The sequence below is a fragment of the Callithrix jacchus genome, chromosome 13, assembly GCF_049354715.1.
Source record: "Callithrix jacchus isolate 240 chromosome 13, calJac240_pri, whole genome shotgun sequence".
Taxonomy (NCBI): domain Eukaryota; kingdom Metazoa; phylum Chordata; class Mammalia; order Primates; family Cebidae; genus Callithrix; species Callithrix jacchus.
Window position 1 is genome coordinate 94,109,617 of NC_133514.1, and position 16,615 is coordinate 94,126,231.

Here is a 16,615-nt window from a genome sequence, read left to right on the forward strand (position 1 = left end):
TCTGCAGTCGTACAGCGAAGGGACTAGGCTGGTAGAAGGAAAACCAAGTAACAGAAATACTTCATCATCAACAATCTGGGTGTCCACCCAGAGACCCAATCGAAAAGTCAGCAACTACACAGACGACAGGTGGATAAATCCACAAAGATGGGAAGAAACCAGCGCAAAAAGGAGGAAAACACCCGAAACCAGAACACCTCGCCTCCTAGAAAGGACCAAAACTCCTCACCAGCAAGGGAACAAAGCTGGATGGAGAATGACTGTGACGAAATGACGGAATTAGACTTCAGAAGGTGGATAATGAGAAACTTTTGTGAGCTAAAAGAACATGTTTCAAATCAATGCAAAGAAACTAAGAACCTTGAAAAAAGATTCGAGGAAATGACAACAAGAATGGATAACTTAGACAGGAATATGAATGAATTAAAGGAGATGAAAAACACAATACGAGAACTTTGCGAAGCATGCACAAGTTTCAATAGCCAAATTGACCAAGCAGAAGAAAGAACTTCAGAAGTCGAAGGTCAACTCAATGAAATAAAACGAGAAACCAAGATCAGAGAAAAAAGCGCAAAAAGGAATGAACAAAGTCTCCAAGAAATGTGGGACTATGTGAAGAGACCTAACCTATGTTTGATAGACGTACCAGAATGTGATGAAGAGAATGAATCCAAGCTGGAAAATACTCTTCAGGACATTATCCAGGAAAATTTCCACCACCTAGCAAGACAGGCCAACACTCAATTGCAGGAAATACAGAGAACACCACAAAGATATTCCGCAAGAAGAGCAACCCCAAGGCACATAATCATCAGATTCAACAAGGTTGAAATGAAGGAGAAAATACTAAGGGCAGCCAGAGAGAAAGGTCGGGTCACCGACAAAGGGAAGCCCATCAGACTCACAGCAGATCTCTCGGCAGAAACTCTACAAGCCAGGAGAGAGCAGGGGCCAATATTCAACATCCTTAAAGAAAAGAACTTTCAATCCAGAATTTCATATCCAGCCAAACTGAGCTTGATAAGTGAAGGAAAAATAAAATCCTTTTGGAACAAGCAAGTACTCAGAGATTTTGTCACAACCAGGCCTGCTTTACAAGAGCTCCTGAAAGAGGCACTACACATAGAAAGGAATAACCAGTACCAGCCATTCCAAAATCACACTAATTGCTAAAGAGCATCAACATAATGAAGAATCTACAACAACTAACGGGCAAAACAGCCAGCTAGCATCAAAATGGCAGTATCAAATTCACACATAACAATACTAACCCTAAATGTAAATGGATTAAATGCACCAATCAAAAGACACAGACTGGCAAATTGGATAAAAATCCAAAACCCATCAGTGTGCTGTATCCAGGAAACCCATCTCACATGCAAGGATACACAAAGCCTCAAAATAAAGGGATGGAGGAAGATTTACCAAGCAAATGGAGAGCAAAAAAAAGCAGGAGTTGCAATTCTCATCTCTCATAAAATAGACTTTAAAGCAACAAAGATCAAAAGAGACAAAGAAGGCCATTACATAATGGTAAAAGGATCGATACAACAAGAAGAGCTAACAATCCTAAACATATATGGACCCAACATAGGAGCACCCAGATACATAAGGCAAGTTCTTAAAGACTTACAAAGAGACTTAGACTCCCACACAATTATAGTGGGAGACTTTAACACCCCACTGTCAATATTAGACAGATCAAACAGACAGAAAATCAACAAGGATACCCAGGGCTTGAACTCAGACCTGGAGCAAGCAAACCTGATAGACATCTACAGAACTCTCCACCCCAAATCCACAGAATATACATTCTTCTCAGCACCACATCACACCTACTCAAAAATTGACCACATAATTGGAAGTAAAGCACTGCTCAGCAAATGCAAAACAACTGAAATCATAACAAACAGCCTCTCAGACCATAGTGCAATCAAGTTAGAACTCAGAATTCAGAAACCAACACAGAACCGCACAACTTCATGGAAACTGAACAACTGGCTCTTGAAGGTTGACTGGATAAACAATGAAATGAAGGCAGAAATAAAGAAGTTCTTCGAAACCAACGAGAACGAAGACACAACATGCCAGAATCTCTGGGACACATTTAAAGCAGTCTCTAGAGGAAAGTATACAGCAATAAGTGCCCATATGAGAAGAATGGAGAGATCCAAAATTGACACCCTATCATCAAAATTGAAAGAGCTAGAGGAGCAAGATCAAAAAAACTCAAACCCCAGCAGAAGACAAGAAATAACTAAGATCAGAGCTGAACTGAAGGAGATTGAGACACGAAAAACCCTCCAAAAAATCAATAAATCCAAGAGCTGGTTTTTTTAAAAGATCAACAAAATAGACAGACCACTAGCCAGATTGATTAAAAATAAAAAAGAGAGAACAACCAAATAGATGCAATAAAAAATGATAAAGGGGAAATCACCACAGATTCCACAGAAATTCAAACCATTATCAGAGAATATTACAAACAACTCTATGCATATAAGCTAGCAAACCTGGAAGAAATGGATAAATTCCTGGACTCCTGTGTCCTCCCAAGCCTAAACCAGGAGGAAGCTGAAACTATGAATAGACCAATAACAAGGGCAGAAGTGGAGAAAGCAATTAAGAGCCTACCACACAAAAAAAGCCCAGGTCCAGACGGGTTCACAGCCGAATTCTACCAGACACACAAAGAGGAGCTGGTACCATTCCTTCTGAAACTGTTCCAAATAATCCAAAAAGAAGGAATCCTTCCAAAATGATTCTATGAGACCAATATCATCCTGATACCAAAACCTGGCAGAGACCCAACAAGAAAAGAAAACTTCAGACCAATATCCATGATGAACAAAGAGGCAAAAATCTTCAATAAAATATTGGCAAGCCGATTGCAACAGCAAATCAAGAAACTTATTCATTATGATCAAGTAGGATTCATCCCAGGGATGCAAGGCTGGTTCAACATACGCAAGTCTATAAACGTAATTCACCACATAAACAGAACCATAAACAAAAACCACATGATTATCTCAATTGATGCAGAGAAGGCCTTTGACAAAATTCAACAGCCCTTTATGCTAAAAACCCTCAATAAACTCGGTATCGATGGAACGTATCTCAAAGTAATAAAAGCTATTTATGACAAACCAACAGCCAATATCATACTGAATGGGCAAAAACTGGAAGCATTCCCTTTGAAATCCGGCACTAGACAAGGATGCCCTCTTTCACCACTCCTATTCAATATAGTACTGGAAGTTCTAGCCAGAGCAATCAGGCAAGAAGAAGAAATAAAGGGTATTCAAATAGGAAAGGAGGAAGCCAAAATGTCTCTATTTGCAGACGACATGATAGTATACCTAGAAGACCCCATTGCCTCAGCCCAAAAACTCCTGAAACTGATAAGCAACTTCAGCAAAGTCTCAGGATATAAAATCAATGTGCAAAAATCACAAGCCTTCCTCTACACCAATAATAGACTTAAAGAAAGCCAAATCAAGAACAAACTGCCATTCACAATTGCTACAAAAAGAATAAAATACCTTGGAATACAACTCACAAGGAATGTAAGGGACCTCTTCAAGGAAAACTACAAACCACTGCTCAACGAAATCAGAGAGGACACAAACAGATGGAGAAACATTCCATGTTCATGGTTAGGAAGAATTAATATCGTGAAAATGGCTATACTGCCCAAACTAATTTACAGAATCAATGCTATCCCCATCAAGCTACCATTGACTTTCTTCACAGAACTGGAAAAAACCACCATGAACTTCATATGGAACCAAAAGAGAGCCCGCATAGCCAAGTCAATTCTAAGCAAAAAGAACACAGCGGGGGGCATCACACTACCGGATTTCAAACTATACTACAAGGCTACAGTAATCAAAACAGCATGGTACTGGTACCAAAACAGAGATATAGACCAATGGAACAGAACAGAGGCAACAGAGGCAACACAACATATCTACAACCATACAATCTTTGATAAACCTGTCAAAAACAAGCAAGGGGGAAAGGATTCCCTGTTCAACAAATGGTGTTGGGAAAACTGGCTATCCATGTGTAGAAAGCAGAAACTGGACCCCTTCCTGACACCTTACACTAAAATTAACTCCAGATGGATTAAAGACTTAAACATAAGACCTGGCACAATAAAAACCCTAGAAGGAAATCTAGGCAAAACTATCCAGGACATAGGAGTAGGCAAGGACTTCATGAACAAAACACCAAAAGCATTGGCAACAAAAGCCAAAATAGACAAATGGGACCTAATGAAACTCCACAGCTTCTGCACGGCAAAAGAAACAGTCAATAGAGTGAATCGGCAACCAACAGAATGGGAAAAAATTTTTGCAGTTTACCCATCTGACAAAGGGCTGATATTCAGAATTTACAAAGAACTCAAACAGATTTACAGGAAAAAAACAAGCCCATTCAAAAGTGGGCAAAGGATATGAACAGACACTTTACGAAAGAAGACATATATGAGGCCAACAATCATATGAAAAAATGCTCATCGTCACTGGTCATCAGAGAGATGCAAATCAAAACCACATTGAGATACCATCTCACGCCAGTTAGAATGGCGATCATTAAAAAATCTGGAGACAACAGATGCTGGAGAGGATGTGGAGAAAAAGGAACACTTTTACACTGTTGGTGGGAGTGTAAATTAGTTCAACCATTGTGGAAGACAGTGTGGCGATTCCTCAAGGCCTTAGAAATAGAAATTCCATTTGACCCAGCAATCCCATTACTGGGTATATATCCAAAGGACTATAAGTCGTTCTACTATAAGGACACATGTACATGAATGTTCATTGCAGCACTGTTTACAATAGCAAAGACTTGGAATCAACCCAAATGCCCATTGATGATAGGCTGGATTGGAAAAATGTGGCACATATACACCATGGAATATTATGCAGCAATCAGAAATGATGAGTTTGTGTCATTTGTAGAGACACATGGATGAATCTGGAGAACATCATTCTCAGCAAACTGACACAAGAACAGAAAATGAAACACCGCATATTCTCACTCATAGGCGGGTGATGAAAAATGAGAACACATGGACACAGGGAGGGGAGTACTAAACACTGGGGTCTATTGGGGGGAAATGGGGAGGGCCAGTGGGAGGGGGAGGTGGGGAAGGATAGCCTGGGGAGAAATGCCTAATGTGGGTGAAGGGGCGAAAGGAAGCAAAACACACTGCCATGTGTGTACCTATGCAACTGTCTTGCATGTTCTGCACATGTACCCCCAAACCTAAAATGCAATAAAAAATTAAAAAAAAAATAAAAATAAAAAATAAAAAAAAAAAGAAACTCGGCAACCAACAGAATGGGAAAAAATTTTTGCAATCTACCCACATGACAAAGGGCTGATATCCAGAATCTACAAAGAACTAAAACAGATTTACAAGAAGAAAACAAACAAGCCCATTCAAAAGTGGGCGAAGGATATGAACAGACAGTTTACAAAAGAAGACATACATGAGGCCAACAAACATATGAAAAAATGCTCATCATCACTGGTCATTAGAGAAATGTAAATCAAAACTACATTGAGATACCATCTCACGCCAGTTAGAATGGCAATCATTAAAAAATCTGGAGGCAATAGATGCTGGAGAGGATGTGGAGAAATAGGAACACTTTTACACTGTTGGTGGGAGTGTAAATTAGTTCAACCATTGTGGAAGACAGTGTGGCGATTCCTCAAGGACCTAGAAATAGAAATTCCATTTGACATAGCAATCCCATTACTGGGTATATATCCAAAGAATTATAAATCATTCTACTATAAGGACACATGCACACGAATGTTCATTGCAGCACTGTTTACAATAGCAAAGACCTGGAGCCAACCCAAAAGCCCGTTGGTGATAGACTGGACAGGGAAAATGTGGCACATATACTCCATGGAATATTATGTAGTCATCAAAAATGATGAGTTCATGTCCTTTTTGGGGACATGGATGAATCTGGAAACCATCATTCTCAGCAAACTGACAGAAGAACAGAAAAATCAAACACTGCATGTTCTCACTCATAGGTGGATGTTGAACAATGAGAACACATGGACACAGGGAGGGGAGCATCACACACTGGGGTCTGTCGGGGGGAAATAGGGGAGGGACAGCGAGGGGTGGGGAGTTGGGGAGAGATAGCATGGGGAAAAATGCCAGATATAGGTGATGGAGAGGAAGGCAGCAAATCACACTGCCATGTGTGTACCTATGCAACAATCTTTCATGTTCTTCACATGTACCCCAAAACCTAAAATGCAATTTGAAAAAAAAAGAAACATGGGTGTTGGAGACCCACATTGGAACATTCTTATTTTATTGGCATAAGGTAGGTATCAATTTGTTTAAAGCTCCCTGGAGATTCCAGTGTGTACTTACGTACTATTACAACAGTGTCCACTGAAGAGGTGAGATTAGAATTTGTCCTTGAGTTATGAAGCAGTTTTTAGTTGACAGCTTACAGCGGGGAAGCCTTTCCCAGGTTGGAGAGTAGGGTGACATAATGCTCCAAGCTTAATTTCAAGTCTTTTCAAGATACTGAACTGTAGATAAAAATATTTTAAAATACTCATTCTGTGCAGTGTAGTTTGTGTCCTCTTTCCACTTATTAGTGGTACCCTTGGATGAACAACCTCTAAGTCCTCAGTTTTCCCACATGTAAAATGGGGATAGTAATTATACCTACCAGCTGGGTATGGTGGCTCATGCCTGTAAACTCAGCACTCTGGGAGGTCAGGTGGGAGAATCGCTTAAGATCAAGAGTACAGGAGCAGCCTGAGCAACATAGCGAGACCTTGTCTCTACTAAAACATTAGCTTGTTGTGGTGGTGCATGCCAGTAGGTCCAGCTACTTGGGAGGTTGAGGTAGGAGATTGAGGTGGGAGGATTGCTTAATCTGGGAGATCAAGGCTGCAATGAGCTACAATGAGCTACAAAACGCTGTCTCAACAACAACAAAAACGGGTGACACAGTGGCTCATGCCTGTAATCCCAATGCTTTGTGAGGCCAAGATGGGAGGATTCCTTGAGGTCAGGAGTTCAAGACCAGCCTGGGCAACATGGCAACATCCCCCATCTCTAATTTAAAATGAAATAAAAAAAGAAAGAAAGAATTATATCTACTTGATAGTGTTGTTAGGACAATTAAATAATTTCAATATATAAATGCGGTGGGCCGGGTGCAGTGGCTTATGACTGTAATCCTAGCACTTTGGGAGGCAAGGCAGGTGGATCACCTGAAGTCAGGGGTTAAAGAGCAGCCTGGTCAACATGGCAAAACCCCATCTCTAATAAAATTACAATAATTATCCTAGTGTGGTGGTGCACGCCTGTAATTTCTGCTACTCAGGAGGCTGAGGCAGGAGAATTGCTTGAACCTGGGAGGTGGAGGTTGCAGTGAGCCGAGATAATACCATTTCACTCCAACCTGGGCAACAGAGCAAGATCCTGTCTCAAAAATAAAAAAAAAAAAAAGGCAAAAACAGATAAAATACATTAGCTGCCTTAGAGCAACTTTAGCAAATAGTAAGTACTCAATGAATGGTAATTATTATTTATTGAATATCATCTACATGCTAGGCAGATAGCCTGCATGAGAATACTTTGTTTGCATTTGTATCCTTTTAAACTTTGCAAAAATTCTTGCATTATTTTTCATCTCATTCCTCTCTTCAATGCCCTTGAGAAAGGTAGGGAAAGTTTATTGTGTCCACGTAGCAGGAGAAAAAGACATCCAGACTTCTATTAAAACAGTGTGAGAACTAGCCTTAGTTTCAAGTACTCCACACTCCCAAAGTGTGCTTTTTCCTTTGATGTAAATAAGTAAATGAACAAAATAAAACAAAAGTAAAAAATTTTGGAGAACCGAGGCATTTGTCCAGATAATTTTCAAACACCCCCCCCATACCTCTACCCCACAAGAATTCAAATAACCTTCCTTCTATCATTCCCTGATTAGCCATAATTGGGATGCCTTAATTTATAGATAACTTACACTCTGCTTGGAGTTATATTTCTTGCTCAGCCATATTTCTAGCTGAAAATTGTCAGGTTTTACCTTAATTTACTGGAGAGACCCTGCATTTAGAAGAGATTCTTTCCTTCTCTCAAGGAATATCCAGAAAGTGATTGAGCCATGTTTAGCCTTAAATCCTGCTCTAGTATTTTTGTGAAATAAGCCCCTATTTGTATAAATCAACTCTAATTGGGTTTTCTGTTGTTTGCAGCTAAAAATCATTTCTAACAGTTACTGTTAAAACGCACAGAAATCTTGTTCCTGTCATAAGATCTTCATCTACACTTCCTAAATAGCTCATTAACTCTTATTAGGTCAAATTGAGGATGTCAAGTATAAACTACTAGTAGCAGAATAGTAGCAATAGTAGTAAGGATAATCATAATACTGTTTTGGTTCCGTGTGCCCCGACCTACTGTATGAGATATTAGACCTTCATATTCATTTTTTTAAAATTCTATACTTGAAAAATAACTACACAATACATTATTTCTGGAGACCTAGGGATGTATATAATTCCCCTTGTGCTTTTAAGCATTAACTGGTGAAACATCTTAGTGTCTCATTATAACTATTACTGTATCAAAGTAACATTTTTTTTCTTTGAAACAGAGTCTCACTCTGTCAGGCTGGGGTACAGTGGTGCAATCTTGTCTCACTGCAGCCTCCGCCTCCCATGTTCAAGCAATTCTCTCACTTCAGCCTCCCAAGTAGCTGGGATTATAGGCAAACACCACCACGCTCGGCTAATTTTTTTTTTTTTTTTGTATCTTAGTAGAGATGGGGTTTCACCATGTTGCCCGAGCTGATCTTGAACTCCTGAGCTAAGGCAATCCACACACCTCAGCCTCCCAAAGTACTAGGATTACAGGCGTGAGCCACCATGCCCAGTCTTTTTGTTTTGTTTTTTGACACAGGGTCTCACTTTGTCACCTAGGCTGGAGTGCAGTGATGCAATCTCAGCTCAGTGCAACCACCACCTCCTGGGCTCAAGTGATCCTCCCACCTCAGCTCCCAAGTAGCTAGGACTACAGGCATGCACCATCAGGCCTAATTTTTTTTTTTTTTTGGTAGAGATGAGAATTCACCATATTGCCCAGACTGATCCCGAACTCCTGCACTCAAGCAATCTGCCCACTTCCTAAAGTGCTCAGATTACAGGAGTGAGCCACCTTGCCCAGCCCAAAATAGCATCATTTAAAGATGAAATAGCTCAATTTAAGCAAGAATGCTAGACAGGTAGGGGATAAAAGGTAAATTCAAGAAAACACAGTATTTTTCAAAGTTTAAGATGAGTATTGTGTTTAAAAATATGTGAATGACTTTCCACCCATCTGTTGTCAATCATAGAAAATTCACAACCAGTTGCAGAGTAATGACCACTTTATTTAACCCAGGTGTTATATCTGCCAGTCTAATTCTTGCCTGTAGAAACCAACAGAGGGAAACTTCAGAAGGTTTTAGACATTATGTTTCCATTAATGATTACTCATGTTTTCTAATTACATGTGTCTTTTTCCTGCCCTTTTACTGCTCAGAGCCCAAAAAATGTAATATGTCACTCAGTAGCTATTACATAAATGGAACATGTTAAGTTGCTATATTAACTTTTCCAGTATGCATGTGTATGCGCTGGAGAAGAACCCAGGCTCTTCTATTCCTCTGACACCCTCAGAATATGCCCCAGCCATCAGCTTCCTTGTATGTTTCTAACAGGGTCACCTTAGACCAGCATGGTCCAACTGAAATATAATGCAAGCCACAAATGGGAACTACATGTATAATTTTAAATTTTCTGTAGCCACACATAAAAAGTAAAAGTGGCCGGGTGCAGTGGCTCAAGCCTGTAATCCCAGCACTTTGGGAGGCCGAGGCGGGTGGATCACGAGGTCAAGAGATCAAGACCATCCTGGTCAACATGGTGAAACGCCGTCTCTACTAAAAAACTACAAAAAATTAGCTGGGCATGGTGGCATGTGCCTGTAATCCCAGCTACTCAGGAGGCTAAGGCAGGAGAATTGCCTGAACCCAGGAGACAGAGGTTGCGGTGAGCCGAGATCGCGCCATTGCACTCCAGCCTGGGTAACAAGAGCGAAACTCCGTCTCAAAAAAAAAAAAAAAAAAAAGTAAAAATATATTTAAAAGATAACTTTAATAATATATTTCATGAACCCAAAATATCCAGAATATTATTTCAACATGTGATCAATATTTTTAAAATCAAGATATTTCCATTCTTTACATTTTTTTGCACTGTCTGTAAATCCAGTGTATATCTCAACTTAAAATAGCCACATTGCAAATACTCAATAGCCATATGCCACTATATTGTATAGGAAAAGAACCCTGTGACATTGTGATAGAATAGGAATGTGTATTTGGGCTCTGTCCTGGTTCCTGAGAAAGGGCTTCTAAATCCTTTGGAATTTCCTGAGTGACAGGAACATCTGTTCTAATGAGGCAACTCTTGGTGGGCTCCTAGATAGCTTCAGGATGGGGGTTGGTTGCCAGGGGAACCAACCATGTGATTAGAGGACTGGAATTTTTAGCTCCATCCCCTGTCCCCTGACCTTCTGGGAAGGAAGAGGAGACAGGGGTTGAGTTGCTCTCCAATGGCCAATGATGTAATCAATCATGTCTATGTAAGGAAGCCTCCATAAAACTCCAGAAGGACAGGGTTCAAAGAATGTCCTGATTGCTGAACATGTGAAGGCATTTGGAAGGTGATAAGCCAAGAGAGGGTATGCAAGTTCCACGCCCCTTGCCACTCTTCCCTAGGCATCTCTTCCATCTGGCTGTTCATCTGTGTCTTTATGACATCCTTTATAGTATAGGTAAAGTGTTTGAGTTTTGTGAGCCATCCTAGCAAATTAATACAACTCAGTGATGGGCTAATGGCAACCTGGGGCTTGTGACTGGCATCTGAAGTGGAGGGCAGTCTTGTGAGACTGAGCCTTCAACCTGTGCGATGTGACGCTATCTCCTGGTAGATAGTATCAGAATTGAGTTAAATTATAGGACACCCAGCAGGTCACAGCTGAAGAATTGGTTGTTGGTGAGGAGTAACTCACACACATTTTGGTGACTAGAGGTGAAGTATTATATTCTGTGGTGACTGTATGCACAGTAGCAGAAAAAGCTAGTTCTGCTTTCACTAGAAAGTCTTTGACCAGCTGGGCACGGTGGCTCACACCTGTAATCCCAGCACTTAGAGAGGCCAAGGTGGGTGGATCACAAGGTCAGGAGTTCTAGACCAGCCTGACCAACATAGTGAAACCCTGTCTCTACTAAAAAATACAAAAATTAGCTGGGCGTGGTGATGCACGCCTGTAATCCCAGCTACTCAGGAGGTAGAGGCAGGAGAATCCCTTCAATTCAGGAGGTGGAAGTTGCAGTGAGTTGAGATTGCGTCACTGCACTCCAGCCTGGGAGATGGAGTAAGACTCTGCCTCAAAAAAATAAAAAGAAAGTCTTTGACCAATCACTGGAAGTGGCTAAGGCTAATGAATTTTTTTATTTTTTTTTTATGGAGTTTCACGCTTGTTGCCCAGGCTGGAGTACAATGGTACTAATCTTGGTTGACACAACCTCCACCTCCCCAGTTCAAGTGATTCTCCTGCCTCAGCTTCCCAAGTAGCTGGGATTACAGGTATGTGCCACCATCCCGGCTAATTTTGTATTTTTTTGGGGAGAGATGGGGTTTCTCCATGTTGGTCAGGCTGCTCTCAAACTCCTGATCTCAGGTGATCAGTCCGCCTTGGCCTCCCAAAGTGCTGGGACTGCAGGCGTGAGCCAAAGAATCTGTTGTCAGAGCAGACCCGTAAACAGCAGTGTCTACTTCCTTGACAGTAGCAGGTATTTAATAAGGAATAAATTGACTTCAATTTAAGCAAAATAAGTTCCCTCCATGATAGCTCTCTACAACCTTCAACCTGGGATTATTCAAATGTAGGACAAACTGTCCTTAAATTTTTTAAATTGACAAACAAAACCGTATATACTTATGGTGGGGCGCGGGTGACTCATGCCTGTAATCCCAGCACTTTGGGAATCCGAAGCGGGCAGAGGAGGCCAGAAGTTTGAGACCAGCTTGGGCAACATGGCAAGAAACCCTGTCTCTACTAAAAGCACAAAAACTACCCAGGCATGGTGGCAGGCACCTGTAATCCCAGCTACTTGGGAGGCTGAGTCAGGAGAATCACTGGAACCCACAAGGCCCAGGTTGCAGGGAGTCAAGATCATGCCACTGCACTTCAGCCTGGGCAACAGAGCGCGTGAGACTCTATCTCAAAAGAAAAAAACAATGTGTATCGTATATGCAACGGGATACAATGTAATGTTTCAATATATTGTGGAATGATCAAATTAGGCCAACACATCCATCATCTCACATACTTCTTTTTGATGAGAATACTTTAAATCTACTCTTTTAGCCATTGTGAATATACATTATGAACTATAGCCACCATGCTATACGGTATTTCTAAAACTTACTCCTAACTGAAACTTTTTACCCATTGACTAACATCTCCCCATTCCCTTTCCACTCCCCGCAACCCCACAACTGTCTTTCAAAGACAAAAGGATTTCACCTATACTAATGAAGTGCTTATATAGAAAGACACTTGTAATGTTTCCCTTCCTTCATCCAACTTGCTGCCTCTTGTAAATTTCTGGCAAGCAGGGTTACTTTAGGTCATGCATATTTATAACCTCCCTTTTCCTGCGGTGGTTATTACAGCAACCGCACCTATGGGTTATCACTTGCCACACCCTTCAGTGTTCAGAGAGGGGCGGCTGCCCCAGATTTGACATACTTGTCAGAGTTTAGGAGGGAGCAATTCACTCTTGGCTACTTCCACTCCATCTTCTCAATCCTGTATTTCCAACACTTTTAATTTTATTCTGCCTTGTCTTTTTTTTTTTTTTTTTTTTTTTTGAGACGGAGTTTCGCTCTTGTTGCCCAGGCTGCAGTGCAATGGCTTGATCTCAGCTCACCGCAACCTCTGCCTCCTGGGTTCAAGCAATTCTCCTGCCTCAGCCTCCCGAGTAGCTGGGACTACAGGCATGTGCCACCATGCCCAGCTAATTTTTGTGTGTGTGTATTTTTAGTAGAGATAGGGTTTCACCATGTTGATGAGGATAGTCTCGATCTCTTGACCTCGTGATCCACCCGCCTCGGCCTCCCAAAGTGCTGGGATTATAGGCGTGAGCCACCGCGCCTGGCCGTCTTTTTTATCTTTTATATCTTATTTTTGAAATTGCCGGTACCATGACTTAAGAGAACACAAACTCATTACAGTAAATTTTTGGTGATAACATTTTCTGAAATAAGGGTGAGTAAATATCCTCCCATGTCACAACCGTGGGGGATGCGGGGTAGGGATGTAGGAAGGCACGGTCCCTGCTGCTTTCAAGGACAAGACAATTAACTGTTCCGGTGCTTCTCTGAGACAGAACATTGAACATCTATTTATGGGGACTGTGACGGTGCAGATAATTGGTAAATTCCCCGCAGGCCAATAACCGTGCCAGCAGCCATGAGGACTGGCGAAGAATTCTGCAGAAGAATAAGTCCTACGCACCCAAAACAGCTCGGAAACTGAAAGCGTCGCTGAAGTGCGGAAGCCTCGGATTTCCTGAGTCCTCTTCCTCCTTCTTTTGCCGCCTCCTGCCCCCCGTCCTCTCGCTTCCTCTGTGGCTCAGACAGGACGGACCCCAGCTCCCAGATTTCCTGGCCTCCGCGGGTTCGGAGACTGGGACCCCCTGGGCCGGCAGTGCAGGGGGGCGCGGTCGGCCAGTCCCGGCTTCCTTCAGGGAGCGGCGGAGCTCCTCCTCCTCTACACCGCACTTTTCATACCCTCAGCATCGCGTCCACGAGGTCGCCCATCCTGCCTCAGCGCCGTAATCTCCAGGAGCCGGGCTGAGGGAGGCGCAGAAGAGAGGAATCCCGACGCCAGCCGCTAAGCCTCCAGGCGGAGCCCGCCCCTCCGGCCTGTTCCTGCCTCCTATTGGCCCCCGCGCCGGTCCGTCTCCGCCGTGGGCAGAGCCCGCCCGGCCCCGCGCCAGTCCGGCTCCGCGCGCCCTACCCTCACCCGGCCGCTCTCCAGGCTGCCTCCGCTTGTGGGGCGGCCCCTGCGAGCCTGAGCTGGCGCCGGCTCCGGAAGGTTCGCAGAAGGGGAGGGCCGGACGGCGCGAGAGCTGAGCATCGCCAGAGCGGGCTGTAGGGCGCGGCCTCTCCGCCAGCAGTACCACCTGTCGCGGCGCGAGACCTCTGGTAAGGCCCGGAGCGTCGGGGCCTGGGCGGGGGTCCGGGAGGGGAGCTGGCGCCGGCCTTCCCCGGCCCGGCTTCCTGCCTCTGCGCGTGCAGCCCGCGCCGGTCTCGGCCTGGCAGTGGGGGCTGGGGGAGGGAAAGAGGCCCGCGGAGTCCGCGCTGAGGGCGAGGGACCGGTTGCGTCGCGGCGACCCCGGTTCCAGCGGCCACGGCGCGATTTCCCGGTTCCTACGCCCGCCGGTCCCGGAGCGCCCCGCTTCCGCCCGGGAGGGAGGCCCCTGGCTTCCCAAACGCCGGCATCTCTTCCTAGCTGCTTCTGCCCCCCGCACAGTAGGACTTTCGTGGCTGGAAACCCCTCTGGTACGTCTGTCTCCTGTATTCATCCGGGCCGAGTTAGCGACAGGAGTTAGGCTGTGTGCGAGGCTCCTCCCTTTAAAAAAAGACTTGCTGCGGGCTGGAGACATCTAAGATTGGACCGGTTCCGTCCATTCAAATGAAATGCCATCTGTGGACCGGGATTGGCGGGTGTTCCTTACACGCTGGCGATAACTGTTTCTGTATGTGGTATTACCTAAGGTGGTCCTAGGTTTCGACTTTCTTTTTTGGTTCCGGAGATAATTCTAGAAAATATTTGTTGCTTGTGGTGAGAAGCGTGATCAAATTACAACCGTCAACAGAAGTGCTTCCTTCCGAAAACGTTTTATCATCTCCTTCCTGTCGATTTATCTTCCTAATGCTTGTGGCCATCACCTCTAAGGAAAGCATTGCTATTTCTGTTAGTGTTGCAATTGATAACGATAACAATAGAAGCACATATTAATTGCTAGTGACAGGCAGAGCGCTAGTTTCTGCACGGATTATCTCAAAATAACCCTTGAAGGTTGGATACTGTTACTGTCTCCAGTTTACAAACTAGGAATCTAAGGTTTAGGGCGATCAAGTAACTTGCCCAAGACCACAGTTTTAAAGTGACAAAGCCTAGATTCAAACTCAAGTGGTCTAACTTCATAACTGCATCCTGCACCTCCACTCCCGCATGTTGTTAAGCTAATTGTGATGTATCCGTAATTTTGATTTTCGATTTACAGATATTCTGTTGTTGCATTGAACTTAGCACAGAAAGTCAACACCAGAACAAAAGTATGCCAAATTGCAGGGTTTATTGCCGGCGACCACGGAGGACTCACGTCTCTCCAACCCGTGGCAGAGAAAGAAGAGTGACAAGACCCTTTTATACCCACAAAATCACCTTGGGAGTGGGGGTGAGGAGCGGAGATGGGAATGAAAGCTGTCAATCACCTCCTAGGCTGAGACGAGGGTGAGGGGGCTCCAGATATTCCAAGGGCCAGGGGACTTTTGTCATTCCGATTGCCACTTAAGTGGTTTACAGAGGTCAAGATAAACATTAGTTTATACATTATTTGGACAGGTGTGGGGTCCACATAATTTTAGGTTACTTGGTGCCAGGATGGAATTATCTGGGGGTGCTTACTTTGGTAAACAAAGGCCAGCAATTCTGGCAGTTACAGATAAGAGAAAGTATGCAGCTTGTCCTCTCTTTGCATTTTGCAAGGTAATCTTAGTAGTTTACAGAAGCCATGGCTAGCAGTCATTGTGAGGAGAATGGAAACAGTTTTCCCATTTTAAAATGGCATTGTACTGGTTCTAATTCTAGGCCAGCTATATCACACTGTCAGTTAGATGAAAGAAACAGTTGTTCTTTAAAAAACATACCTAGAAGCTGGATGCGGTGGCAGTGATCTGTAATCCCAGCACTTTGGGAGGTCAACGCGGGTGGATCACCTGAGGTCACCTAATTTTTGTATTTTTAATAGGGACAGGGTTTCACCAGGTTGGCCAGGCTGGTCTCGAACTCCTGACCTCAAGTGATCTACCCATCTTGACCTTCCGGAGTGCTGGGATTACAGGCGTGAGCGACAGCACCGGCTCCTAATAATACTTTTATCATGCATTAATAGGAAATGTTGGGCTAGGCTTCTGTAGAAGTATTCTCCTGAGAATGATGTATTGCTGCTTAATAGCTATTCCTGAGAAGAACTACTTATGGGTGACACCCTTAGAGGGTGTTTATGTTTTTGTCTTTTAATATATTTGTGAAAACATAAAATATTCATAAAGAAAAAAATACATTTACTATTTGGAAACTTCTTTTGTAAAATTAAAAACTTACAGCTATATATGTATAATTTGTATATTAAGTTAAAAATTCTGATTTATTTTGGTGAATTTCTGACAAAGTAGACATATTTTATTTTCTTTAAGATGGAGT

At 43.2% G+C, this 16,615-nt stretch overlaps 2 protein-coding genes across 4 annotated transcripts in view; one reads left to right on the top strand and one right to left on the bottom strand.

Annotated features, from left to right (window-relative positions):
* Window positions 1–14,759, bottom strand: part of LOC144579065 (uncharacterized) — a 38,321-nt gene extending 23,562 nt beyond the window's left edge. For both annotated transcript variants that reach the window (XM_078348178.1, XM_078348179.1), the window contains exon 1: window positions 13,637–14,759. In XM_078348178.1, the coding sequence (XP_078204304.1) occupies window positions 13,914–14,708 (795 nt within the window). In that variant the 5' untranslated portion in view covers window positions 14,709–14,759 and the 3' untranslated portion in view covers window positions 13,637–13,913. The remainder of the gene's footprint in view (window positions 1–13,636) is intronic.
* The window catches only part of ME2 (malic enzyme 2), a 63,190-nt gene continuing 60,693 nt past the window's right edge, over window positions 14,119–16,615 (top strand). The window contains exon 1 of one of the 2 annotated variants that reach the window (XM_035271094.3): window positions 14,119–14,685. The gene's annotated coding sequence lies outside the window, so the exon portion shown is untranslated. The remainder of the gene's footprint in view (window positions 14,686–16,615) is intronic. The other variant, XM_002757241.7, reaches the window with a different exon arrangement.